The sequence below is a fragment of the Chroicocephalus ridibundus genome, chromosome 3 (genome assembly GCF_963924245.1).
Source record: "Chroicocephalus ridibundus chromosome 3, bChrRid1.1, whole genome shotgun sequence".
In the NCBI taxonomy this organism is placed as follows: domain Eukaryota; kingdom Metazoa; phylum Chordata; class Aves; order Charadriiformes; family Laridae; genus Chroicocephalus; species Chroicocephalus ridibundus.
Window position 1 is genome coordinate 94389412 of NC_086286.1, and position 26000 is coordinate 94415411.

Here is a 26000-nt window from a genome sequence, read left to right on the forward strand (position 1 = left end):
GATTAATGAAGAAAGGCAGATACATCCAGAAGGCAGGTAGTCAATCTGAGATCTCATTTTTCCTTCAAAGGAACATTTCTCTGTCCGTTGACTATAGAAGGAGCAACCGAGAGCCAGGCACCAAACTCCTGCCTGCCCCCCTACCTAAGTCTCAGGCAATCCATCTACTTTCTCTGATGGCTGCACCCTGTCTCAGGGTACCAGACACCTTGCAGTTTTCATGCTGCAAGTTTGCTAACTCCCTTGCTTTCACTACCCATGCAAGATCCAAAATGCTTCTTTTGTGGGAGAAAAGGACCTGTCTCCTGCCCGGAACACTGCTCAAGTCGGGTAAGGGAGAACGGGTAGCTGCCCATATTCTGCCCATATCCTCCAGAAAAGCCAGAGATGATCAGGATTTAGTGAAATTCCCTGTTGGTGGTGGTGCTGCCATTTCCTTTTGTATAGTATTCTACTAGGACTAACACTTCTTTAGGAGGAAGAGGGAGCATGGAGGTGTAGGCCTTAGTCTGGGGGAGTTTGAACTCACATCTCCACATCCCAGCAGATTCACAATGCTGTAGTGTATGCTGGGCAAGAGTCTCCTTTACTCTTTCTGTTGAACCTGAGCCACTGTACACCCAGGAATGCAAATTTCACTCTCAGAACAAGAGCAGACTGGATCCCAAGTGGACAGAGGAGCCTGACATCCCTGCTTTTTTCTCTGTGCTGTCACTGGAACGAGGAATTCCTCGGTCTTCCTTTGCAAATCTTGAGAGGCCTCTGTCTCTCTGTTAAACAGACTGAATTGTCCACTTCCTTATGGAGATGCCTCAAGTTTTAGTGAAGGGTTGACCAAGTTAACTGTTTACGCTTCGTAGAAAAATTTTCATTGAGTATCTTTGTAGTAGACCCGTGAGAGTCCCTTTATTAACATGGAGCTCTGAAGAGATCAAGTGTGTTCAAATTCGTATAATAAGCTTAGCTTTTTAGCCTATCATAAAACTTGAGCAGTAGAAAAGTCTTTTAAGGCATTGCCTAGAGCTTCAGTTAAAACATATTCTAAATAGAGAGAGCAGTGAATGAAATACAGCAGAATCAAAAAGACAGAGTCATCAGAAAAACAGAATTCGGTCTCAGGTAGAGACTGTCTTGTCCTTCCAGTCCTCCCCCCACAGGAGAGCTCTGATTCTGATTTGGAATTTCTGCAGTGATAAATTGTCAATGAGAAGAGTCAAAGAATTTAAAAGGATAGTTGACTATATCTCAGGAATGGATTTATACGTAACTAGATGGAATTTAAAATGGATGTTGCACTTAAAAGGATACAGAAACATTCCTGTAAGAGGTTTTACTCCAAGCAACTGAATTAAAACCTTATGTCAAAAATTCTGTAATTCTTGACAGATTTTGTCTTGTGATAAATAAGAATAAATGAGCATCCTGTCACGTAACTGAATTACTTTTTATTCAGTTCCTCAGCTGGGAGAAAACCAAATTAAAAATGACTTTTATCATTTTGACAGGTATAGCTTTTTGACTCAAGTGCATATCTTTTGAAGATTCAGCTGGATTTGAAAATCCTATCAAGGTGCACTCCAGAAAACATTATTTTTCGCATTAAACCTGTCTATTAAATTTTTCTTGGTTAGATAAAATGATAGTAAGAGCATATACAGATGTCAGTCATTACTGGCTGATCAAAGGTAAAGAACAGAATACAAATTTCTGTTTGCATGACAACAGAGGCCTAAATCATGATGTTTCCTCATGGAACATCCACTGTGTATTTCAGTAATCAGCATATCTGCAGTTTCATGAGGTAATAAAAATACTTGAATTAGGACAAAATTCTTTGGACATGGTCCATAGATATTTTAAAAGACTCTCTGACTAATGTTATGAAAGGTTCTCAGAATATCTGTTGAAGTACATATAAACCAATATTTCATTGTATGGTACTTTCTTACCTCATTGGAGGATAAGAAGACAAAACCTTTGAGGAAAAACAGAAAATTAAGAACAAAAGGGTGGCAATTTTGGAACTGAAAGGGAACATTCAAACTTCAAAGCTTAGTATAGAAGTTTACTTGAAAAAAGAAGTTATGCTGCCTGTGAAGCTGAAATAAATTTGGTTGGACTTGGCTGAAGATACACAGGTCAGTGAAGTGAATACTTGACTAACTATTAGCTGAAATAACTTGTCTGACTGAGTCTGGGAATGGGACAGATCTTAACTCCTAGAGAAATAAACTTATCAACAGTAATGACAAAAAAGCTGTGAAAGGAAGCATAAAAAAGTGGTTAGTATTTCAGTTAGTTTTTCCATGAGCCATAGTGTCTGAGAAACAAAATAATGCAGCGTGTGTTTGTCATTGGCAACAGCACTGAAGTACTGAACACCTAAGTATTTTCCTGTATCAGGAATCCCAGTGGGGCTTACTTGATGTCTTCACCATATGAATTCTCACCAAATCTATCCAGTCAGTGATGCCATAGTTGCTGGCCACTTCAGTTCATCATCATCTCCAGAGCTAGGCTTGAGATTGCCTTTCAAACTGGGATAGTCGTTAATTTATGGTATTGATACTGAGAAATCAGTTTGGGTGTAGGGAACATTTCAGCACTAACAGGAAAGTGAGAAAAGAGGAGCTGGATACAGTAGCTTCTCCAGCCATTGTGTAGTCAAGCGGCAGGAAATGAAAAATCCAAGCTCTCAGATGTTTATGGAATTTTACTGAGTCACTAAATGGTCCCCTGTGACTAAGTGTGTAGATGAGCATTCTTACTGCCTTCAGTAATGATTTATTTTGCTCTGCATGTAGTAGGAGAATTCACGTGGGCAGTTACTGCGTCTCAGTTGCAAGGGTAGCCTTCAGCAGAGAGAGAAAACCTGGTAATTTTTTAGACTGTTCTAACATGATTTGCAAGAACATTTCTGCCCAGGCACTCACTGAAGGTCCTTCCATTATGTGTGTTATATTCAAAGTATTTTGGAGCAGTTAAAAATTGCTTTTGGATGTTCCTCCTCTTCCTCTGCTTTGCTTTGCACGACAGTTTTTCAGTGTTTTGAAGTGGCTTGTCTGTTTTGGGGTACTTGGGAAAATCAATCTATACAAGCCCAGTAATCATTCTGTGTACTTGATATTATTTACCATCTGGGGAATCTCTGCTTCTCCTTTTGTTTTTCTTTTTGCTAAGTATATGCTTGCCCTTATTGTTTCTCCACGTAAAACAGAGGACAATTATACCCCCAAGTAACTGTAGATAATCTCTTCTATAAACTGTTTGCATAGCTATTTGGTCCTGCCCAAAGATAAGCACATGCCAGAGGATCAGAATTTTATGAACTGTTCACAGACAACATGGTACAGAGAGTTTAGCAAATGAGTAATCAGAAAATTACTCCTTTCTGAGGGTGCTGTCCCATACAGGTAACCGTTATTCAGAGAGAATGGGTTTCTTTCTTTTTTGTTTGTGGAGTGGGAAAAGAGAAACAATGTTTTTGCCCCTTTGTTGAAGGATTGTGCTTTCCTTCTTCAGTAATTGAGATTTTAGGAAATTTATAGTGGTCTGATCTTTTATACAACCTCTTTCAGTCACTGGCTGATTTTGTCTGCAGTTACGAAGTACCATCCAGAGGTGAAAGTTCTGGAGCTTTATATTTCATACTGCATTAAACATAACTGCACGTGCAAAATATGTGCTGTAGAAAACTCTCCTCTTTTATCCTCTCACTTTCGAAAGTGCATGGTGATCAATCACTAGGCAGCTTTGGTTGGAGCCCTTCTATAAAGGTGCCATGGAAAAATTTTCCTCAGACACGTTTTGTTGGCTGTGATTCCCCTCAGCTCACACAAAGTCGTTGAAACTGCTAAAGTAAATGAAATCAGTGCAGGCTGCTGTTTGCTGTGTGGTGGAACAAGGCTTGTGGCAACCGGAGGAACTAAACGAATTAGCACTGATGGTTATATTTGATGATACATAACGCAGATTGACGAACAAGCACAAAGCACCCACAGGAATGCCTTAGGGAAAAGTCTCCCTCTTATCCCCAAACACCCCAAACGTTAACCATTTGGCTTTCAGGTTTTTTTTGGATCATATGATCTTACCCAAGTCATCATACACCAGAAATAAAATACAATGATAAGCATAGTGAGGGCGGTGAGTGTAAATGCAACAGACAGCAAGCGTTTTGTGAGAGCTACTGTTTTTCTAATCTGTTTTTTAATAAGAGAGGTAGTTGCAAGTCTGGCAAGAATTTGGTTTTCTGCCCAAAGGCATGCTGTCATATGAAAAGAACATACTGCACGTTAGCCGCTAAATAGATTAACCTTCGTAATTTGCAGTTGTTTTAAAGAGAAACAAATTCATTGCTAGATTAAGTAATCTACACAAAAATGTTTAATCCTACTGCATGTCTGAAAATTTGAAAGCTGCAGATCTGTTTTATGAGTGTCATTTTGCTGGCAGTTATGAATTTTTCAGAACAGCTTTAAGAATATTTCGGTTACTGAGTTTAAGCAGTCATTACACTTTTAAGTACGAATTTCAGAGAAATTTAAGAAAAAAGCTTTTTTTCTTTTTTTTTCTTTCTTTTTTTTTTTTTTTAAGAAAAAGATTCAGTGGTCAGATTCCCATCTTGCTTGCACTGATAAATTTCAAAGTATTTTCCACTGATATCAGTGAAGTTCCTAGGCTAAAACCACGGTGTAAATGGATGTAGTTCTTTTGAAAGAAATGAGACTGCTAGTCTATATTAGTCCATTTTATTCCTTACCTGTGTACATTTTAGAATAAACAACAGGAGGTGTAGGGTATTATATTCAGGAGATAAATTTAAGAGATAATTATGTCATAGTCTCTTCCCCTTTAGAAAGATAATCTTTATGTTTTAGTGACGTAGGGCCCAGTCCTGCCATCCCATTTGAGAGGTACTCTGTGCTGTGAGAGTTAGGCTGTACTAAAGCAATATGTTAAAAAAAGTTGTCATGACTGAGTCACTTTTCAGTTTTATATTATTTTCTGTTGTATATATTTCTTAGAGATTAGGTTTAGGGATTTTGCTGAGGCGGGCTCTTTTTTTGGTCAGAAAATGGATAGTAGTTCTTTGGTAAATAAATGATTTATTTTAGCTGTTTCTATAGTAACATAAGAATGCTTTAGAAATGAATGACCTCCTACAGGCAGAATAGTACAAATTCAAGTGACATTTTCTTACAATGAGGTTTTTAGCATATCACAGGGACTTTTCGTAATGTTCAGGCTGTTTCCGTCCTGACGGAAAAAAGGACTCAGTGTCCTCAGAAGATTTAACGCTGTTTCATGCATTTTTTAAATTATACATTCCAAGATTTTTGAGTCTGACATTTGAAATTGACTTTTGATAATCTGTGGAAAATTATCTTAGTTTTATATTGGAAATTAAATATATACCAGAAGAAAATTAACAAAGGGGAAGGTTGAATGAATAATAAAAAGATATTTCTAGACAGTTGAGAGTAGTGTTAACTGATTAACTGCTGGAAGAGACAGATTAAATATTAAAGGAACTGAGTATGTATTCCAGTTGGCTTTATCCCAGAGGAGGGACTCAGGAATGCTCTGGGCAAAGTCCCTCTGTTTTGGGTCAGAACTCTTCTGGTTTGCATCTTCTCACCTTTCTGCATTCCCAGTAGCATAAGAGCAAGAAACCTGCTCTACCAGAGCATTCCCTTTGTGTAGCAAGTCCTTGACTCTCCCCTGCACCATGTCCACATCCCCTCCCTAAATGCTTGAGGGCTGGTACTCCAGGAATAACCAACTACTTTGGGGCTCGCAGGGAAGGATATCAGCCGGCCAAAGTGACTGCCTACTACAATGCAGAGGGGAGTCTGACCATTAAGCTAAAATCTTAAAGTGATTCAGCTACCATCTCATCTGATGCGTGCACTTGGATCCTTGGCTGCAGCGGCCCAGCCTGCTGACTTAATGGGATACTCCTGATGTATCCCATTGTAAACAAGGCAGGACTGGGACCATACAATTTTGGTATACGCCTCTGCAAGAGAAGGCTCATTTATTTAGTTGATTCTGACCTTTTAGGATGTTGGCTTAGATCAATTCTATGTTTAACTTAAATGAAACATGACTCTGCATGAAATTTACCGCTGCAGATTGATTTTGAAAGCTGGTTTTAAGAGCATATGCAGAAAATTGTTTACTCTTTGGATCCAAACTGCATGAACAATTTCCACTGAAATCAGCTGGAGTTGTCTAAATGTTTCTGAAGGGGAAGGCCATTTGGATAAGGCCATTTGATTTTTATGAATGTCAACGTTTTAATTTTAGCTGATTCACAGTCTTGTGTTCAATAACAATAGTGATTGCTGGAGAGCTATGGGAAGGGTGCCAAGTGGACACAGGGAAACTGCTTTAATATTATATCATGTCTCTGGCATACTATAGTGGAAAAACTTAATATGGAAACTGGACATTGCAGAAGTCCAGAACTGGATGTAAAAGCACCTGACTGAAAGTTACCAAGTTAATTTCTGAGAGTGTGTCTGCACTACTGTACTACAAGATGCATCTTGTAGTAGAGATGTACTGTAGGCAGACTGCAGATCTGAGCTAAAGGCTGCTGAAGAGAATCTGATAGCCTGAAACTGGTGACTGGCTTGCTCACCCAGGTAGGGGTTTGACCTGTTTGTGCAAGCGCTTTGCTTTACTGAGCACGTACTCACTATGGGTTACAGCTGCGCTTACACCAGCTGGTTTGGTGCTCCAGAGCGTCATAGGACCTAATGCCTGCTAGGGGATAATTTTCAAAAACCAGCTGTTTCCTCACTTGCTGATGGCTTGGGGGCTGCATGAAGTGATAGGCGTACTCTAACTTCCATTTCAAGTCAGGAAAAAGCAGGAGTCTTTTGACTGTTAACCACTTGTGAGCCAGTCAGCCAGCCCTTTTCTTTCTTACAGCGTGCATTGTCTTTCCATGCTCCTTATCCGTCCTGTTTAAACAAGCGGGCAAGAAGCAGGTGTACAACAAGCATTTCTGAACATGTGGACCAAAGAACAGAATGACTGCTTAGATGTTACAGTTGTACTTTTTTTTTTTTGTGAAACATAGGCAAGGTAACTAGGTATTTTGTTTTAATCCAAGGGAAAAATATCTCGTAGGTCTAATTGTATGTTTGCTAGTCACTACATTATACCAGTGTTATAGTGGAGCTTAAATATGTTTCTTGACTCTGAATGTAGCAGCTTAAATAGTACTTGATGGAATCCTAATAATTTAGGACTTACAGTTGGACTGCATCTTAAACACAGCTGCTCCCCCAATACAAAAACACTTTTGGGAGAAACAGTGAGGCAGAAAAAAGCTGTCAGTGAACTTCCACCTCACACATGAGGTGCAAATCAAGTTAGTGTGTTATGTTAAAGAAATGTTCTCGGTTGCAGTGTAACATATAAAAAGTCCAATTTCCTTTAGTAGGTAAGTTGTCTTGTCAGCAGTTTCCAACTATTTGAAGTAAAAATTTTCCATTTAGTTCTAGTGGTTTGGTAGGAATCCCAGTCCCTTTTCCCTCTCTTACCTTGCCTTATAAAAAAGACATTTAGTTCCAAAGAATATTTCTTTCAGAACCAACATGTTACAGTAACTGGTGTTCATTACAGTCCATTCCAAACAAATTATTTTCCTCTGTTATTTAATGACCTCAATAATGACTTAATCAATAATGGTTTTAAATATGCAGTTATTTTTGCAGTGTTTCCAACATATATCATTAACTGTAGCGTCCAAGAGTAGACTTGCAAAAAATTGTGCTGTGGTAGCAGATACTTTAATACTGAAATCATGTTGTGGCAGAGCCATGTTTTAAAGTAGCCAAAATAAAGTGACTTGTATATTTATATTACATTAAAATATGGAAAGAAAGAGTTTTATTGTGAGACATCTGTGCATTCTATCAAGTTAGGTTTTCCATATTTTTTCCATTTGGATTGCCTTAATATTTTTTTTTATTGTATGAAAAAGCCAAGATTTGGGAGTAGAAGCTTAAGAGCAGACAGAAAAATTGGTGTAATTTACTTTTGAAGGCAAATCTTTTTTTCAGGCTTCCAGGAAAATTAGCCTTTGGAGTTTAGATTCTGCCCTGGTTTTTATTTAATGCAGTTGCTGAATTCAGTGAGATTGCATGAAGCATGAGCTGAATCAGGCCTTTTCACTATAACTTTTTCACTATATGCAACTGCTGTTGTTGTGAAATGATAAACAAGTAAACTTTACCAAAACCTCTGTATCTTAATATTTTTTTTTAGAAAAGATGGCATAAATTGTGATGATTTACATTGTGAGGCTAAAAATTTGTTTGAAGAGTAAAATTATAAGAACTGATGCAGAGTTGGGACGGCAAGAGAATTGCCGCTAGAAGAACGTGGTGGGATGTTCCAAGATTCTGAATTAGAATCAGAAAAACCCCACAATGCAAAGAAATTCTGCTACGTGCTCTATTTAGCTGTATTTGAGAGTCAGCTTTGTGATTGGAGTGGTACCCTCTGATTCTGTAATCTGTGTAGGTTTTGAATCTTTATTATACTGTAAGCATTGGTTTCATCAGATAGTTGATATTAATTTCCATTCATCGTTAAGCCAAGTAGGACTCATTGGCTCAGTTTTAATGAAGTTGTGCTGGCAATGAGATATTTCCAAAATGAAATATTTCTACAGGTAGTTAGTTCTTTTTGCTCCTGCAGAATTGTGTTTGGAAATGTTGCAGATTTGTGGTGGGAGTGAGAGATGAATACAAAAAGTGAAAACACAGTGTATGACTTTGAGCAACTGGTTGCTCAGTCTTGAACTGAAACTGCTTCAGGCATCTGAAAACAGTGAGGTCTGTTCTTGCAATGAGCCTAAGCAGTGGAAATTGGATAGGTACTGAATTTCTGTGTGTTCAAAGAATTTTGACTCTGGTCCTGTAGTTTCTATGGTATAATATAGGGATATATTTTTATCAGTGCAAGTAAAGCTTAACTGTGATGCCATGAGGCCACCTCAAGTGTTTAAGTCCTCTTGCTAAGCAGTCTCTCAGGAATGTCCTGTAGGCCACAGAGAATACATGCCAAAGAACCGAGCACTTCTGTGTGTATGTGGATCTGGTTTTGTAGATCCCTTTTGCAGATCTTGCTACAGTGAGGCTATTGCGTTAAACCCACCAGTCAGCGCTCCTTTCCTGCCATCAAAAGCCAGCTTCTGCAAAAGGAAAATTGAACATACGTTATAAATGTATGTTAAACATTAAACAGAGGCACTCCTTTCACTCCACCACTTAAGACCAATGAGCTCCATTTTTAAGCAGTGGAATTACTCTGGTGTGTTAGGTGAAACTCACGCATCCAGCTGACAACTGGGTTTCACAGACTAACGAGCTGTTTCCTTCATTCCAAGCTGGCTGGAACAAACTACAGGGAGGAAAGAGGTACAAGTCTTATGAGTGGAAAGATGGAAACTGTTTTCTACTGTAACGGTGGCATGAGGTAGACATACTGCAAATTAGTTGTAAACATGAAATAAAATAGCTGATAGATCTGGAGAGATAAGAACAGTACTATTAAATAAGAAGTTACGGTTGTCAGAGAAACGACTGTTTCACTCAGGCAAAAGTCTCCTTTGTTTAATCCCCGGGAAAAAAGTTACACACATAAGGATGAAGAAGAATGAATGAAATAAAATTGTTTACTTGAGAGTTAAATTCTACCTAAATGAGCCGCAGCACATTTAAGCACTGACTTCATGCCAAGTCTTTGATTAATGCCATTTTTATGTTGCATATTCTAAAGCATAACTGCTAAGTATCTTGCATGGTAAGAGATAGATAGGGTCATTCATAATCTAAAGTTAGCTTTAAGCATTTTGTTGAAAAATCCATTAATTTTCTCTTGGAACTACAAATGTATGTTATTGAAACTAATATCGATGGGAAAAGTTTGGTTTTGCTCTTACGATCATTTTACTTTGCCATTTGTACTTTGCTAACTTTTGCTATTTATATTTTAGAGGTAATTTGCTGTTTTCTTTCTTGCAGAACGCGGTTCACCACGTAATTTGGTTACCACAGATATAACTGACACTACAGTTGGATTATCATGGACACCAGCTCCAGGAACAGTTAATAATTACAGGATAGTGTGGAAATCACTTTATGATGATACAGTGGGAGAGAAGAGAGTCCCTGGAAATACAGTGGATGCTGTGCTAGAAGGCTTGGAGCCAGAGACTAAATATGGGATTTCAGTATATGCAATCTACAGCAGTGGAGAGGGAGACCCAGTAGAAGGAGAGGCTTTTACTGACGGTGAGTGTACTACAACGTTACCACCATTTGTAACATTCTGTTCTTGATGAAATTATCATATTTTAAAGAAAATGGACCTTATTTTTCATCACCTTTTTTTTCTAAAAAGTCCCCCCAAACCAAAATGCCACCTCAGATCAGTCAATTCTGGCTTTTTGTTTGACCATTAAAAAAAAAGGAAAATCTCTTCTATGTCATGTAGATTTGGATTCAGCAAGAATTACTTCCAACTTAAGACTTGATTTTGTCTGCAAATTACTCTGAAGCCAGCCTTCCATAGGTTTGGTGTGACTGCTGGAAATCAGCTGGAGGAAATGTTATGGATATAGTAAGGAGGAAAGGTGGGGTAAATTCCCGCAGAACCAATGAATTGCCTTTCCAAGTTATTGCCCTTTCCAGTCTTCACAGTCCTCAAACTGAGGCTCACTGGGTCATTTTGATGTTTGTTATTTACCTTTCCTGAGGGTCTTCTATTTTCTTATTTGATAAACATTATGTACTATTAGTCAAAGCAGGTCAAGCCTCTCTTGCAGCGTAGGCAAAGAAAAAAACCACGGAGAGGCCAGGGATAGCTTGTTGCTGTATAGGGAGAACTGGCAAGTAGAGGATACAGAATGAATGAAGGGATGCCCTGGATTAGCCTTGATGTTTCTGTTGTTTGCCTAAAGGGGCCACGTGAAGACAAAGCCTGAGGGAGTGATGTGGGAGTGCTTCATGTGTGTTTACATGTTCTTGTACTCTTTGCTAAGCATCTGTTTTGACTACTGTTGGAGACAGGATGCTGAACTGCGTTAACCTTTGTCCTTCATCCAGTGTAGTTACTCTTAAGGTCTCCCAAGTGTAGTGATTGCTGCCATTGGTAAGAGCTGACTCCCCAGAGTCAAAGCAGACTGCTGTCCCACGTCTTCCTTCTTTCTTCACGAACCGCAGCGTTAGCTGTCCAGCCTTTTCTAGGTTAAGTCGGCAGCTTAGCCATATCATTTGTTGCTTCTCTCAACGTGCTGCCTGAGGGAATTTGCTGTCAGGCCTATCAATAGACCCAGACCTGAGACTAACTAACATTGCATCTTTCTGTTGCAAATACAATTAGAAATTTTCAGTTCCTAGGACTGGGAGAGGATACTGTAGTCTGCAAAGCCTACCTTACCGTGTGATGAAATGCTGACTGATTCTAGCGGGCCAAGAAGGTTCTGTTTTGCCAAAACCTAGATGGCTTATTCCGGCTGACAGCCAGAATTACATACCTTTCAGTTCACTTCACATCATTTGTAACATTTGTACAGTCTGGAAAATATCTCTTAGAAGCCGAGTGCTGCAATTTGTAGAGAAAATGCTTTATTAGACCATGTGCTTATTTCAGCACATATAATATCCTGTAAATAGCGGTGAGTGATTTTTCCAAGCATTTGGAAAGTCACTCAGCGCTATTTGCAGGATAGTTTGTATGGAGCCTAACACCCAGCAGTTTAGATATTTACCAGTACCTTCTCAGATGTGTAAACTCGAAACTTAGAAAATCTTAATTCTATAGGACTTTGTGTTCATGAAAAAAAGGCTTTATAATTTATCAGTTTCACTTGAGAGTGCTGAATCCGTTACTTAACAGCTTACTGAAAAGTGTGAGTAAATAAAACTCCCAATTATGCTGTGTCATCGTGTAATTTATACCTCCCTCTTTTTTTTTTTTCTCTGTAGTGGAAAGCACACTTATGTTTCTTTAGTCCATTAAACTTAAAAATAATTTAACAATGGTCTGTGAGATTCCCCTGTGTCTTCCCCACAATCAAATACTGTAATTTTAAAGAGGGCAATTTTTTTTTTAATACAGCAGAATGAATTTTATAGACATGCATTTGAACATATCTTTATGTGACAAAGTAAATATTTATCCGTATTTTTACACTGAAAAGTGTCACCAAATGCCAGGACTGTGACAGTAGACAACGAGACAGAAAATACAATGAGGGTTACATGGCAGCCTTCACCTGGGAAAGTCTTGTCTTACCGTGTTTACTACCGACCACGCAGTGGAGGACGGCAGATGTTTGGAAGAGTAAATGCTCCTGCTACAAGCATAGTGTTAAAGCGACTTAAGCCGCGAACTACTTATGACCTCAGTGTTGTTCCAATTTATGATTTTGGACAAGGAAAATCAAGAAAAGCAGTAGGAACAACAGGTACGTATCACAAGCTTGAACAGGATTTGATAATTAAAATTTTGTGCTTGAAATTAATAATCACAATATGTAGAAAAGTATGGTGGAGTCTGACAAGATCATGAATTAAGAGGCAAATTGAAGAAAATGTTAGAGGTTGAGAAAAGTGTTTGATTTGTTGGAAACTTCACTATGGCGTAGCCTGAGCACAGCCTTTTGCTGTTGATATCAAGGCTGTAAATGTGGTGTAAAATCTGGTTGAAAATACTGGACTTGTTTTGAAACACTGTCATCAGAAGGTAAAACAAGGTGTTTTGTGAGGAACACGGTATATCAACAGACTACTTAATCATTTTGTTTTCAGTTGAAAGTTTCATAATTTGCCTTTTGGTCCTGGGTACTGATTAAATAGCTAACCAGTATCCTGTTACTTAGATTTGTCTTCTTTGGTCACATTTTTTCTGTGGAAAACCTGAGGTAATAAAAAGGGGGAGTAGATGATTTTGAAGCCTCATCAGTGGAAGTCTGACCTCAGAGATCATGGTCTTTTGGACAAGCCGTCTTCTCTCTCAGAAGCTGAAACTCTAAAACATTTACTAAGTCCTGGTGAGGGGATTTTTGTGGTAAAAGCAAAACTCATTTTCTGCTCTGTCTTTGGTATGAATCTGATGCTGGTCTTTCATTTTTTGTAAGGAAATGAAAAGATCTATCCAGGTCAAGTCAACCAGATTTCGAGTCAGTTTTTTCTTCCGTAGAGAGCCATTACCAAAAGAGAATTTTTTTCAAGATGTTTTTCCCTGTATGGGATTAGTGCCATTCACTGAGAGACACTATAAATACTTCATGCCATCCTCTGTTCTTGAGCATACGTCATATTGAATGATGACAGGAAGCAAGAAACAAGTCTCCTGACAGTGGAGATATTGGCACCTCAGTTACTGAAGGAAGACTTCTTTTTCAATTAAAATGCTGTTGATGTAGAGGAGTCATGAAAACTTGATCAGCTCTTGATCAACACCTACTTTTTAAATCTTGAAAATTATACTGAGATAAATCTCAGATCATCCAGCTGCTTTTGATTTTTGACCCATTCATCTTGATATGGATATGCCTCTGTGCTTTCACTGTGAATAATTGTGGTGGTAATCACTTTTTGCAAGCAAGTGGAGCCTGAGTGATCTTGTTAGTTGAAGCTGCCATGATAATTCAGGGAGCAGTATCATGGGGGATGAGACAGAGAAGAGGCATTTTTCCTTGTGAGTGAGAGTGTATCTACTGTTTCTCATCAGAATTCACAATCTGAGGACACTTATGATCTTTCAGCTATAGTTAGACAATTACGTAGACACAGGGATAAGACAAACTCACTGCTGCAGTATTTTCTATGGCTGCACTTCAGATACGCACAAAAGCAAAAGGGATGCAGAAGTTAGCATCAGGCTTGTTAAGCACTCTGTCTGTGTGTGAGTACTGACCTGCACTGGGTAGCCACTAGTCTTCAGAGGAAGTTGCTTTTGACCTAAAAACCTCAAGCCATTTGGCTGGCACTCCTCTGAAAAAATATTTTTTGATGTACTGCCACACCTGTGGTTGGTGAAGTTGCTTGAGCTGCCAGGCCCTGAGCACATCAAGGGAGAGGACTGTTGACAGGACCTTTTCTACAATGAGTCCTTGCTTTCAACCTCTCTCACCTGTGGGACCCAGAGCTCTGAGGAGGCAGCTTGAGAAGTGATACTGGTGATTGAGTACTGTCTAGGAGTCACTTTTGCCTGCAGTAAATTCTGATTTTTTCCAGTGTTGGTTTGAGAGGAAGCTGCTTCCATTTCTGTCTTTTGGCTCACCTACTTGTTGACATTTAAAAGAGAGAGGGCTAGTCTAAGCTGGCCATCTAGTCTTTCTCCATAATTAATAAAGAGAAAGACTGATGGTGGTTAGTCCACCTATTGTCAACATTTATTGTAAGATCAGATGGATGTTTAAGGTAGGTGAGATGAATTGCTATCTATCCCTCAGTTTGTTGGTAGAGGGAGCCTTGATGACAAACTTAGCCCCCATACCTATTGGTTAGGTAGATAAAATTAGGTGAAGTGAATCTCGCCTATCATCTCTTCGTATTTGTCTTTATGTCAAAGGAAAGGCACAAAGAGTTTAGGGCTGCTACTAATCCAGGATTTGCATATAGATTTTTACATAAAAGCGTACTTTTTGATTTTTTTTCCATAACCAGACCTGATTTAAATCCTTTTTTTTCCATCTTTGCAGCCTCTCCCTTTAAGCCACCTCGAAATTTGAGAACTTCTGATTCAACTATGTCAAGTTTCCGAGTAACCTGGGAGCCAGCCCCAGGGCGAGTGAAGGGGTACAAAGTAACTTTCCACCCTACCGAAGATGACGGGAGTCTTGGAGAATTAATAGTGGGGCCATACGACAGCACAGTGGTATTGGAGGAGCTTAGGTATGGATAATAATTCATGGTTTGGTTTTTTTTTTTAAATAACTTTAGATTAGGGTTTTGTTTACTTGTGACCTGTGATTGAAATGCCTGGCAAAATCTACTGTAAGTAAGAAAGTAATTGTGTCAATAAGCTACAAGGATCTTGTTATGCAGTCTCTGAAAGATACCTGGCAGGGCTCTTTCTGAGATTATTCACATCACTTGTGGTGAAGGACTGAAGGAGGCAAAGATGTGGGCAGAGGCTGCGTACTGCATTTTGTATATGAGAAAGCTAATGCAACACTGAAGAAAGTTGGGATTTCTAAAGTTTCCTCCCAAAAGTTCCTTACCTCACGTGAAAAAAACCTAGTTTAGTTCTTGATTTATTTTCTCAGAGGCCTGGATTTATAAAGTAGGCTTCAGTCCATGTCAAAATCTGTTATGCAAATGTATTAACTGTATTAAAAATAGGATAATTAATTATGATGTTAATTTTTATTAATCTTAAATTACTTGAAAAAAGTAGGCTATAAATTTAAGTATAGAATCTAGAATCAGCTTTTAATTTGCCAAAACTTCACCATCTTGTGGAAGAGCTAGTCTTTGGGCTTCACGTTTTAGCACCTTTGCTGTGGGGATTTTTTTCTGAGGATTTCATAAATGAAGTGTCAGCATTTAGCTAGCCAAGTGAATTTAGTTACAGTACATTTGTTTAACTATTGCAGGGCAGGAACTACGTATAAGGTAAATGTTTTTGGAATGTTTGAAGGAGGAGAGAGCAGCCCTCTGGTTGGACAAGAGATGACCACCCTTTCAGATACTACTTCGGAGCCATTTTTGTCTAGAGGTAAACATGATTGGATTGAAGAAAAGGCAGCCTTGGCTTATGGATAAAAGAAGACTAAAAGTTTACCAGCATTTCCTTATCATTTTTCTAATCATATAAATATTTATTTACAGGATTCAGTATACTCCCTGCCCTGATGGCATAGCCTCTGGTCTGAAACGACCACTAAGTGTGCCTCAGTTCACGATTCTAGTCCTCTGCACCCTTTAGATGATCTTACAAAGATGATAACTCAGACAACCCATGTTGTGCTGATTACCCAAAGCCATCTGCGTTGCATTTTAAAGCCATCCACATCTGTGTTAAATCACATAAGGTCAAATTCTTGAACAGAGATCATGGCTCATCTACAGGGGTGTTCACAGGAGTAGAACAAGGAATTTTAAGCAGATCTTTAGCCCTTTGCTTGTCCTTATATGGTGACTTTTTGTTTTAAGACTAAGATGGTATAATGAACAAAGATCTGATAGTTGGGAATGTCCCAGTGTTACTGTGTATTATTTAAGTTTGTATGCAACATAACCGTTATTTAGTCTTTTTTTTTTTTTTACTATAGAAGGAGGAGACTTAGTTCAGAAATGCAATTGTTGAGTGCTCTCCAGTATCTGTTTGGGACTTTCTCCCTGTGTAGCTAAACCTTCCAGTCGAAGTTTTATGAATGTTATGATAGCAGCTCCCTTGATGTGGTTAATGGGCCCCTGCATGCTAAGGGTTGTGCTTTGTGCCCACCATACTCTCAATTAATATTGGATGCAGAGTTTCAAGGCTCAGTCCTCCTTCATGGAAAGCATAAAGAAGCAGGTCTTTGCTTGGTAATAGCCAGATATACATGTAGAAGTAAAGACTTTTCTCTGCCATTTCAAGGCCTACATAACCATCAGAGAGAATTTGGTGAGGAGAAAGAACCTGGCTGCAAAGACCTTTCAGAGTTAAATAAAGAAAAAAAAGTTTCTGACGATAGACTTTATATTCTTTTTGCTTAACCTCTTTGGTGCCTTGTTTCCACACTGGGCTGCGTGAAAAATATTTGTCTCATGTAATTTTGTTGACATTTTTAGAAACTTCTAAATTAATTGCTGTCCCACTCTGTCTAATACAAGAGGGTAAAACTGAGCAAAAATACATAATAGTCCATCAGTGACATTAGAGTAAAGCTGTAATAAGTCTGGCAGGAAAAGAATTGCACCAAGAGAGGTTTGTTATTTTTTTATTATGGCAGCTGTCATTTCTGTCTTCAGTATTATATTCATTAAGTTAATTAGTTTTACTAATGCATGGATTTGAGTCATGGTTAATGTGAAAAATGAATTTTATACCTGGGACTGTAAATGCAATAGTATGTTATTTATTAATGGGGGAAAAAAAATATCACCCTAGGTCTGGTGCCTTTGCTAGAATTTTCCATGTGGGGAACTATGGTAGTTAGAAGAAAAACAAAAAGTCAAAATAGTTTAATTTTTATATTGTACATGAAGCTAACTTTAACTTCCATATTAAAGTTATGCATGCAATTTTTTGAACTAACATGGTTTTATTTAAACCCTACTCCCAACTGATTTTATTGTCCTGACTAAAGACTAGATCTATATTTTCTATGCAGAAGAGGATCATGCTTTTAACCCCCAGGTACATGGAATAGTTATATTCATGAGTCTACAGTGTTGGATCAATTATGTGGAACATATATGAAATCACAATATCTTTCAACTGTGATGAGTGTGGCTGATTTTTCTCAATGGGATTTCTTCCATATAAAGACCAGAAGCTCTGATGGCAGGAAGCCAGAAAATTTGCAGCTGGTAACACAATCTACAGGAAAAGAGAGAGAGCAAGGATTCTTTTTTTTTTTTTTTTTTTGCAAATGGCTGCGGATAAAATCATTGTGTCTGTCTGTTTTGTATAAATATTTGTTATTTTCCTTGTGATGAAAACAATATGATGCGTATTTTATTCTGTAATTTTTACAATGAAGATGTCTGAAATAACTTCCTGCCTTTTCAGAACATTGCAGCTTTATATAAATGTTTGTTCTTGTCCCCTCTCTATCTCTCGACCTACGTTTATGTTTGTGTATCTTCTTTAAATTTTGTTCTTTCTTTCCTGGATGTGCAAACTTCTATACCACCTGTAGTACTATGCCTTTTTCCCCTGAAAATTCAGAAATATGTATTTGAAAGTGGTTGTAATATATGCTATTAATTCCACTATCACATAATTGAAAATAAAGCGGTAGTTTAGCTAACCAAGACAGACTAAAATACTGTAAATTTGGATAATCTGATAACGTTCACTGCCATGTCAGTGGCTAGCTCAGTAGTCTTTTAAAAAACCACTGAAATAAAGTTATCAACCATCCTTAAAGACCAAAACAGATAATGTCGTGACGAGAGAGAAGAGCACTGGCCTTGACATTTGTGAGGGCTTATTTATAAAAGGAAACATACATGAAGAAATTTATGCAGCTCTTGCCATGGAACCAGTGACTAGTGTGAATAACGTTCACAAAGAGGTCATAGTTGACAGAGTGCCAGTGAATAAAACTAGAGCTATTTTGGAAGCTAACGCATGACATATGTCATATAAAAGGATGGGGAAAGAAAGCTATCATGCTAAGGCGATATTTTTCTGGTTGAAAGCTGTCATGGTAAGGTTATATTTTTCTGGTTGACACGGCAGGTTTAGAATGTAGAACGAGAGCAGAAGCTGATATCGTGCTGCTGGTGGACGGCTCATGGAGTATTGGGCGGCCAAATTTTAAAACTATCAGGAGCTTCATTTCCCGTATTGTTGAAGTTTTTGATATTGGTCCTGACAAAGTACAGATTGGTAAGTCCTTGTATGTTGGAGGGAAAATGAGGCGTAACTACTACACAGCCACATAATAACTGAGTAATGGTGTTTTTTTCCAGGTCTTGCACAGTATAGTGGAGATCCCAGGACAGAATGGAATCTCAACGCTTATCGAACCAAACAGGCATTGCTAGAGGCTGTAGCCAATTTACCGTACAAAGGAGGCAATACTCTAACAGGTTTGTCATGCTGCCAGGATTTTCCTTAAGCTCCAATAAAAATAATTATAGTAGCTGACCCCAGTATTGTTTAGTGAGCTCAAATTTGTCTATGATGAAAGGGCCTTACAGTTCAATTCAGTACATTTCAGAGAGACCAGGCATAGCATGTAGACATATAAAGTCGGTGGAAATCTGGAGAAAAGTGACGGAGGAGAGCTTAGGCGATGAAGAGCTTGGGTTGTTGTTGAGCATATGAGAAGAAAAAAAAGGGAGTTCCATGTCAGGGTTGGGATGAAGGCAACGTGAGGACCCAGAAGGGAGGCTAGAGGAGATCAGACAGGAGGGTGATGCATAAAAGAGATTAGAGACTTTGAGAGGGATGAAATAGTATCAGTTGCTGATAAGTCTAGATGATGAGCTGCAACTAGGTTCTGAGAGCTTCTAGAAGGAAGCATATCGTGGAATGATATTGTCAGAGTGAAATCACTAGGATGAAATACTGTCCTTTACCATGACTACTATATGGAAATAGTTTATAGTGAAGGTTACGTTCTTTATCATACTAGGCATGGCCTTGGATTTCATCTTAAAAAATAACTTCAAACAAGATGCAGGCTTAAGGCCCAGAGCTCGCAAAATTGGTGTTCTCATCACTGATGGCAAATCACAAGATGATGTAGTCAGCCCTTCAAGAAGACTCAGAGATGAGGGAGTGGAACTTTATGCAATTGGTAAGTATTATATGAAGAGGTAGCCTACGCCAGCCCCCTCTTGCCCATCTGCTACGTGCACAGAGAAGTGGCTACATACATAAGTACCTAAAAGGGTATTCAAAGAATGTGTTTAAGGACTTAAGTTCATGGCGTTATGTTCCTTGGCCATCATTTCTAAGAAGTTTTGTTTTCATATTTTCTCTGTAAGGTATTAAAAATGCAGATGAAAATGAATTGAAGCAGATTGCAACGGATCCAGATGACATCCATGCTTACAATGTTGCAGATTTCTCCTTCCTGGCTAGCATTGTTGATGATGTAACCACGAATCTGTGCAACAGTGTGAAAGGTCCAGGTACATCGCATTTTCAGTCTAATTCATCCTTTTTCCATTTATGTGCTTGCACTGCTAATTCCTTTCTACTACTTATTGGGAACACTGTGTAGCTCTGGGCTGTTTTTTCAGCTGCTGGTGTGAGGAAGTTGTGCAGACCACCTGGTCTACCCTGCAGGGGTTCTTCCTTTGCTTTCAACAATGACTGTGTTATACCTAACACAGCGTGACATGACTGGACGTGCCTTCTTTTCTTCCAGAGTCAGGAACTATGTGGCTCAGTGTGTCACCTTTTTGCTCATTGTGGCAGGTTCTTTGTCATGTAATAAGAAAAAGTACTTTTCAAGTATTAATGTCTGACAGTCCAAAAGCAAAGCTGAGCATGGAAAAACAGTAATGTTAGGTGATGGGTCTCCAGTGCAACACTGGAAGGAATGATAAGGAACTTGTTTGGCCTTGAGGGTGTGATGGTGAGCTATCTCTTCACAGAGTTGTTTGAAGAATTTCTGAGGAAACAGAAACATGAGCAAGTACCTAAAGTGTTGTTGGTTTTTTTTTCCCAAGTAATTTTTTTTGTCTCATGTTTTTATTCCGGATGATACAAGATAAATTAATAACTTTTTTATTTGCTTACACTTGTAGGTGATTTACCACCTCCTTCTAACCTAGTTATTTCAGAAGTGACACCTCGTTCTTTCAGACTGAGGTGGAGTCCACCTCCTGAGAGTGTTGATAGATACAGAGTTGAATATTACCCTACTTCTGGAGGTAGCCCTCAACAGGTTAGTACTGTATCTTCATCTCTGACATTGTCCATAATAACCTTAGACTTCCACATCATAGTAATATCATTCTGAAGTTTGTCCTGTGTATGGTATAACAGTAAATGAAAAAAGGCTCCCAAGGTCAAGAATATCATGCCTCAGTAAATGATACACAAAATTACAAAAAGTAGGAGCATAAAGATGACTTTTGTTGTTTTAAAATGTATTTCTTAAAAACGGTTGACTGATATTTCTAGTAAGTGCTTTGTGTTAATAATCCATTGTCATATATTTTTTTAAATGTCTGTAGTAGAAATTTTCTGAGCATGCTCATGGGTAGGCTCACTCTGCTTTTAGTACATTTTCTTGTTAATAGAAAAAAAGACAGTGGGTGATACAGGTTGTGAGGTAGTGCTTAGATTAACATTGTATGGCGGTACTTTGAATCTGTGCCTAAGCATATCCTCTAAAATGTTTAATGCACAGGGTCAAACTCGTCTTGTGGTTATTCTCTACACAGAGAGCCAGTAACTGGCAACCCTTGATTCTAGGCAATCTGAATTGCTCATCACTCTCTTCAACCAGACAGAATAGTATTTTGGAGAATTAAGTCAGGCACCTCTGTGTACCTAACTGTGAATTTCCCATCTCGGAATGTGGATTTTAAATCTTAACTCAGATTTGACTCATGGAGAATTTAATCTTAATAAATTATGACCTCAGGATATGGCCTTTGATTAGGGTTAGAGCAGCCATTACAGTGCACACTGACTTTACAGCTTGACAGCTTGCTGGCGTTTCTGTTCCACGAGGTGTTGCTAATGCCATGTGCTGTAACCATATAGATTATCCTGGGTGTTTAAAACTTTTTTCCAAAGTGGTAACATACATCTCTGGCACTTTCATTATGTTGCTGAGTAATATAAAAGTGTAAACCCATGCGTGAAAGCAGTGAGTGCTGCTAGATATATCCATCTCTATTGAAAACAAGTGCCTGTATGAGGTTTACTTATTGCTTGCATTGCAAAAATAATGGTATGCTGTAAGACAAAATACATCGAAGATTAAGACCATACTTATTTTGAGTTCCATACCATTGCTTTCTGAAGAGTTTCGCAAGGAATGATTTTTTTTGATAGAGATAAGATTACAAATGCATTTGTTGTACAGTGGTTAACATTGCTTCTCTTTTATGTAGTTTTATGTAAGTAGGATGGAAACAACGACAGTTCTGAAAGATCTGAAACCTGAAACAGAATATGTTGTTAGCGTGTTTTCTGTGGTAGAAGATGAAAGCAGTGAACCTCTAATCGGCAGGGAAACAACTTGTAAGTTAGAAATGCAACTTGAATAACATGTTAACAGACAGTTTGACATACGGGGACCTATCCAGTAGGACTTTTAGCACTATGGACTTTCTTCTTAGAAGAAACAAAATTTTTCATTTGAATGACCAAATTGTGTTGTGTTACACTGGTTGTTCAGATCTTGGCGGAAAAACTTTAGCAAAGTGAAACTGCATTGTGGTAAAAAATGCTTGTCCCAGCTTCATTCTAGGCTCATGAAGCATGGCTGTACAAGACTAGAGCAAAAGACATGAATTACAAGACAGAGTTTATAAATTTCTGGAATCTGATCATATACAAATGTGTACTTCATTTTTATGCTAGATAATTAATTCCTGCTACTAGCAGCCATAATTCTATAGAAATTCATTTTAATTTTATAAAGTCAACACAAATCCAGTTCAACACAATTACATCACTTCTATGAGACATAACTTAGCCATTATGTTTCCATTATTAGCTGTCTGCGTGATAGATTTTAGATATGTTTATGCTGAATGCAATATAGGGTGACTTTCCTGCCTCTTTAAGTGTATTGAATGTTAGGTGTTCATGTCACTTCTTTGATTGTTATATATTACGCTTGTCATAAGCCCTCAAAGTATGCGCCTGATTTTTATAAAGTCTGTGGTAATTTTTTGTGTTTATTTAATAATTTGAGACATACAGAAAAAAAGAAGAAAGTACAAAAAATCCTTTAATAAGTACAGATCCCAAACCAGTCATGTTCTGTTTCATATTAGAGCATTCATGTGAGTTAATGTTGCTTTCTAGAATATTCAAGTGTTCCATTGCAAGCTTGTAAGATAGTTTTAACTATGTTTAGCAAATCTGTAGCTCATTCAAAATGTGACGACCATTACCTCATTCTTAAACTAAGCAGAACTTAAAATACCACTGCTTTCAGGTATTCTACTACCCATAATGTACCCTAATACCCATATGCAATGTTCTCAGCAGCACTACCGCTACCATAAGTGAAATATGAGAGGTGAAGGTGGTAAAGGAAATAAATTAAAATACATATTTCATTTGGCAGTGCCAGTCTCTTCAGTTAGAAACCTGAATGTTTATGACATTGGATCAACTTCCATGCGAGTGAGATGGGAACCTCTCAACGGAGCTACTGGTTATTTGTTAACATATGAAGCTGTGAATGCCACAGTCCCAACCACAGAAAAAGAGGTAAGAGAATCTGTCTTCACTTCCTGTACTCTACCAAAAGTAAACTAAGGAAAACAGATAGATTTTCTTGATATATCATAGTAGTCAAAAGAGACTGGCATGTACTTCTCAAAGTGCAGTATACTTCCTGGGATATTGTATACAATGACATCAGTCAGGAAGCTGTAAATATACTGTGAATCTCACAAACAAAATTCCCTGGAAGTTAAATCATTGCTTGTTATTCTGCCATTGCTTTCTTCAGTTTTTAAACACAATGTGTTATTTTTCATGTGCAGATGCGTGTTGGACCATCAGTGAATGAAGTTCAGCTGGTGGATCTCATCCCCAATACTGCGTACACTTTAACAGCTTACGTATTGTTTGGTGATATCACCAGTGATCCACTCACCACCCAGGAAGTGACATGTATGGACATCTTGATTTTTGCTTTGTTCTTACTGCTTCAGCAACATCTTTACTTAATTTTATTTCATGCAAGAGTTTTCATATATTCTTGCTTGTTTAGAAGACCATCTTTTCCGTGTTTTATGCATTTTCTAACACCCATACATTTGCAAAAGATCTTAAAGGCAATTTCAATTAAAAGGGACCAGGTAATGAAAGAGGAACAAAAGGTTTTTTTCCTTGAATAATGAAGGGAGTTGGCTTGACAATCTCGAGGTTATGGTGTTTTTAAAAGGTCTCAGTTTTGCTTGCATTAACTTAGAAACCTTGTTCCTGAGTTCAGACATTCTCTTAAGTATAGAAAATCCAAAGAAAAATGCCATACCAAGAAAAAAAATGATCTAAACATGGCTTCCTCTTTTAAACCTTTCATTAAACATCTTTCCTTGAACATTTCCTACTGTCAGAGGCATGTTTCTTGGCTAGATGCACACAGTATGGTTATTATGTTCTTAAAAAATGTTAAACCCTTAATTGTACATGAAAAGTGACTGTTGTCACCAAAAGTTATGATCTTAAGCACCGATACTTCTGAAAGCATTGTGCTTATAATTTACAAAGGTGAAGCTACTGTGGTTTATAGCTGTCTTGCTCATTGCTGGAACAATAAGGTCTTAAGCCGTCTCATCTAATGGCCAGAGCAATGAACTTCCCAGAAAGTTATTGCCTCCATTTCAATGAAATACATGAAAATAATTTAATTTCTTCTGTGAAAGATCTGTACTTCTGCCCTGAATAGCATTTTCACTTACTATTGTCATTATTTTTACAGTACCTTTGCCTGGACCCAGAGGCTTAACAATTCAAGACGTTACTCACAGCAGCATGAATGTCCTTTGGGATCCTGCCCCAGGGAAAGTTCGAAAATATATCCTAAGATACAAAATAGCTGATGAAGCTGATGTAAAGGAGGTAAACGACAGGAATATTTTTGAAAGTACTAGAAGACAGTTTTATTTCGGGGAAGTAGGTTACTAAAATAATAGTAAAAGTAGCATTATAAACCACCATTGAGAATAAAGAACATCAGTCATAGTGATTGCAGTCAGGAAAGGGTACTGATTTCTTGGAAATTGAATAAGCACAAGATAGATTTCTTTGTGTACTCCCCTCTTCCTCCTCCTCCAGAGAGGAAAAATCCTCATACTGACTGGAGAATTTTCCTGTGCTTTGATAAATAGCCGTTCATACTCCCTGCCTAAGTGTTTTCTTGCCAAGCTCTAAGAACAGCTTACAATTAGGAGGACAGGATTGTGGAATAAAGGTATGTTAGCCCCCTTGCCCACTGTTAGAACACTTGTGAGCATTCTTAGAGATGCCTTTGAGTTATGTGCAAGCTTTCCATAATTGCACTGCTAGGCATGAATCAGCTCTTGGAGGATTAAGTGTGTTTTTGTAAGGGAATGAGAATTTCCTGGAGATGCACTCTGCATCCTCGTTTCCAAAAGAATGAAGCAGTGAAAGATCCACAAGTGGTACTAGTATCTGAGACAATCTTGCTTGCAAGGGAATTAGTAGATAGCACTCAATATTCAGGTGTAAATTTAGGGGTAAATGGAAAAATTTAGTGCAGAATACTTCTCTGTTTTTCAGTACAGGAATTTCTGCCATTTAATCAAATGCAGAGTCAGAGCAATTTACAGTTCTTAAGTCACTACTTTTATTCTTAGGTGGAAATCGACAGACTCAAAACCAGCACTACTCTCTCTGACCTGTCCTCCCAAACACTGTATAATGTAAAAATTGTTGCTGTATACGATGAAGGGGAATCCCTACCGATAAATGCAGAAGCTGTCACTCGTAAGTTTTCCTAATAACCCTTCTTGTGGTTATTTTAGCCTTACGTTCTATTTAAGTTGTGTGTGCTCCAATATATTACTGAGTTGAGGTGGAACTGTAATTTAATTTATCTGAGAAATATTTTGCTTGCATTTATAGCGTTATTTGCAACATAATAATCGCTGTGAATCTTAGAGGTCTGCAGTCTGTAGAGAGGTGACAGGTCAGCAACTGAAGCAAAATTATTTGTGTTTAGAGGCTGAAGGGGAGTTGTAGGGGTAGAATTACTAAGAAAATATGAGGGCAGAGGAAAGGTTTAACAAGTCTATGCAGAAATCTAGGAAAGTGACTGGGAAGCTGGGGCGTATGCTAGAGGATTAGAGAGACATGATCTTGCTTTTGATCAAAGAGAGTTTTTGAACCATGGTATGCTAAACCAGTCTGTACTTTTAGAGAATCATAAAGGCAGCATTTGCGTAATCTTGACAAACAGAGGCAAGAAAATGGTGTTGCACAAATGGTAAGAGCCAATCTCCACACAAGAGAGGTGACAGACTGAAAGGAGAAAGCCCTCATCCTGATCTAGGCTTATGATTTAAGAAGACAGACATCCAGAAGATCTAGAATAGAAATAAGTGATGTTACCTTATCACTGCCCCTCACTC

General features: G+C 38.2%; 1 protein-coding gene across 3 annotated transcripts in view; it reads left to right on the plus strand.

The window, feature by feature from the left end:
• The window catches only part of COL12A1 (collagen type XII alpha 1 chain), a 102062-nt gene that overhangs the window by 24193 nt on the left and 51869 nt on the right, over nt 1-26000 (plus strand). For all 3 annotated transcript variants that reach the window (XM_063330156.1, XM_063330157.1, XM_063330158.1), the window contains 14 exons: nt 10050-10319; nt 12230-12496; nt 14738-14930; nt 15635-15756; nt 18433-18582; nt 18666-18785; nt 19334-19498; nt 19689-19835; nt 20457-20596; nt 21777-21906; nt 22964-23109; nt 23388-23517; nt 24329-24468; nt 25227-25356. In XM_063330156.1, the coding sequence (XP_063186226.1) occupies nt 10050-10319; nt 12230-12496; nt 14738-14930; nt 15635-15756; nt 18433-18582; nt 18666-18785; nt 19334-19498; nt 19689-19835; nt 20457-20596; nt 21777-21906; nt 22964-23109; nt 23388-23517; nt 24329-24468; nt 25227-25356 (2250 nt within the window). The remainder of the gene's footprint in view (nt 1-10049; nt 10320-12229; nt 12497-14737; nt 14931-15634; nt 15757-18432; nt 18583-18665; nt 18786-19333; nt 19499-19688; nt 19836-20456; nt 20597-21776; nt 21907-22963; nt 23110-23387; nt 23518-24328; nt 24469-25226; nt 25357-26000) is intronic.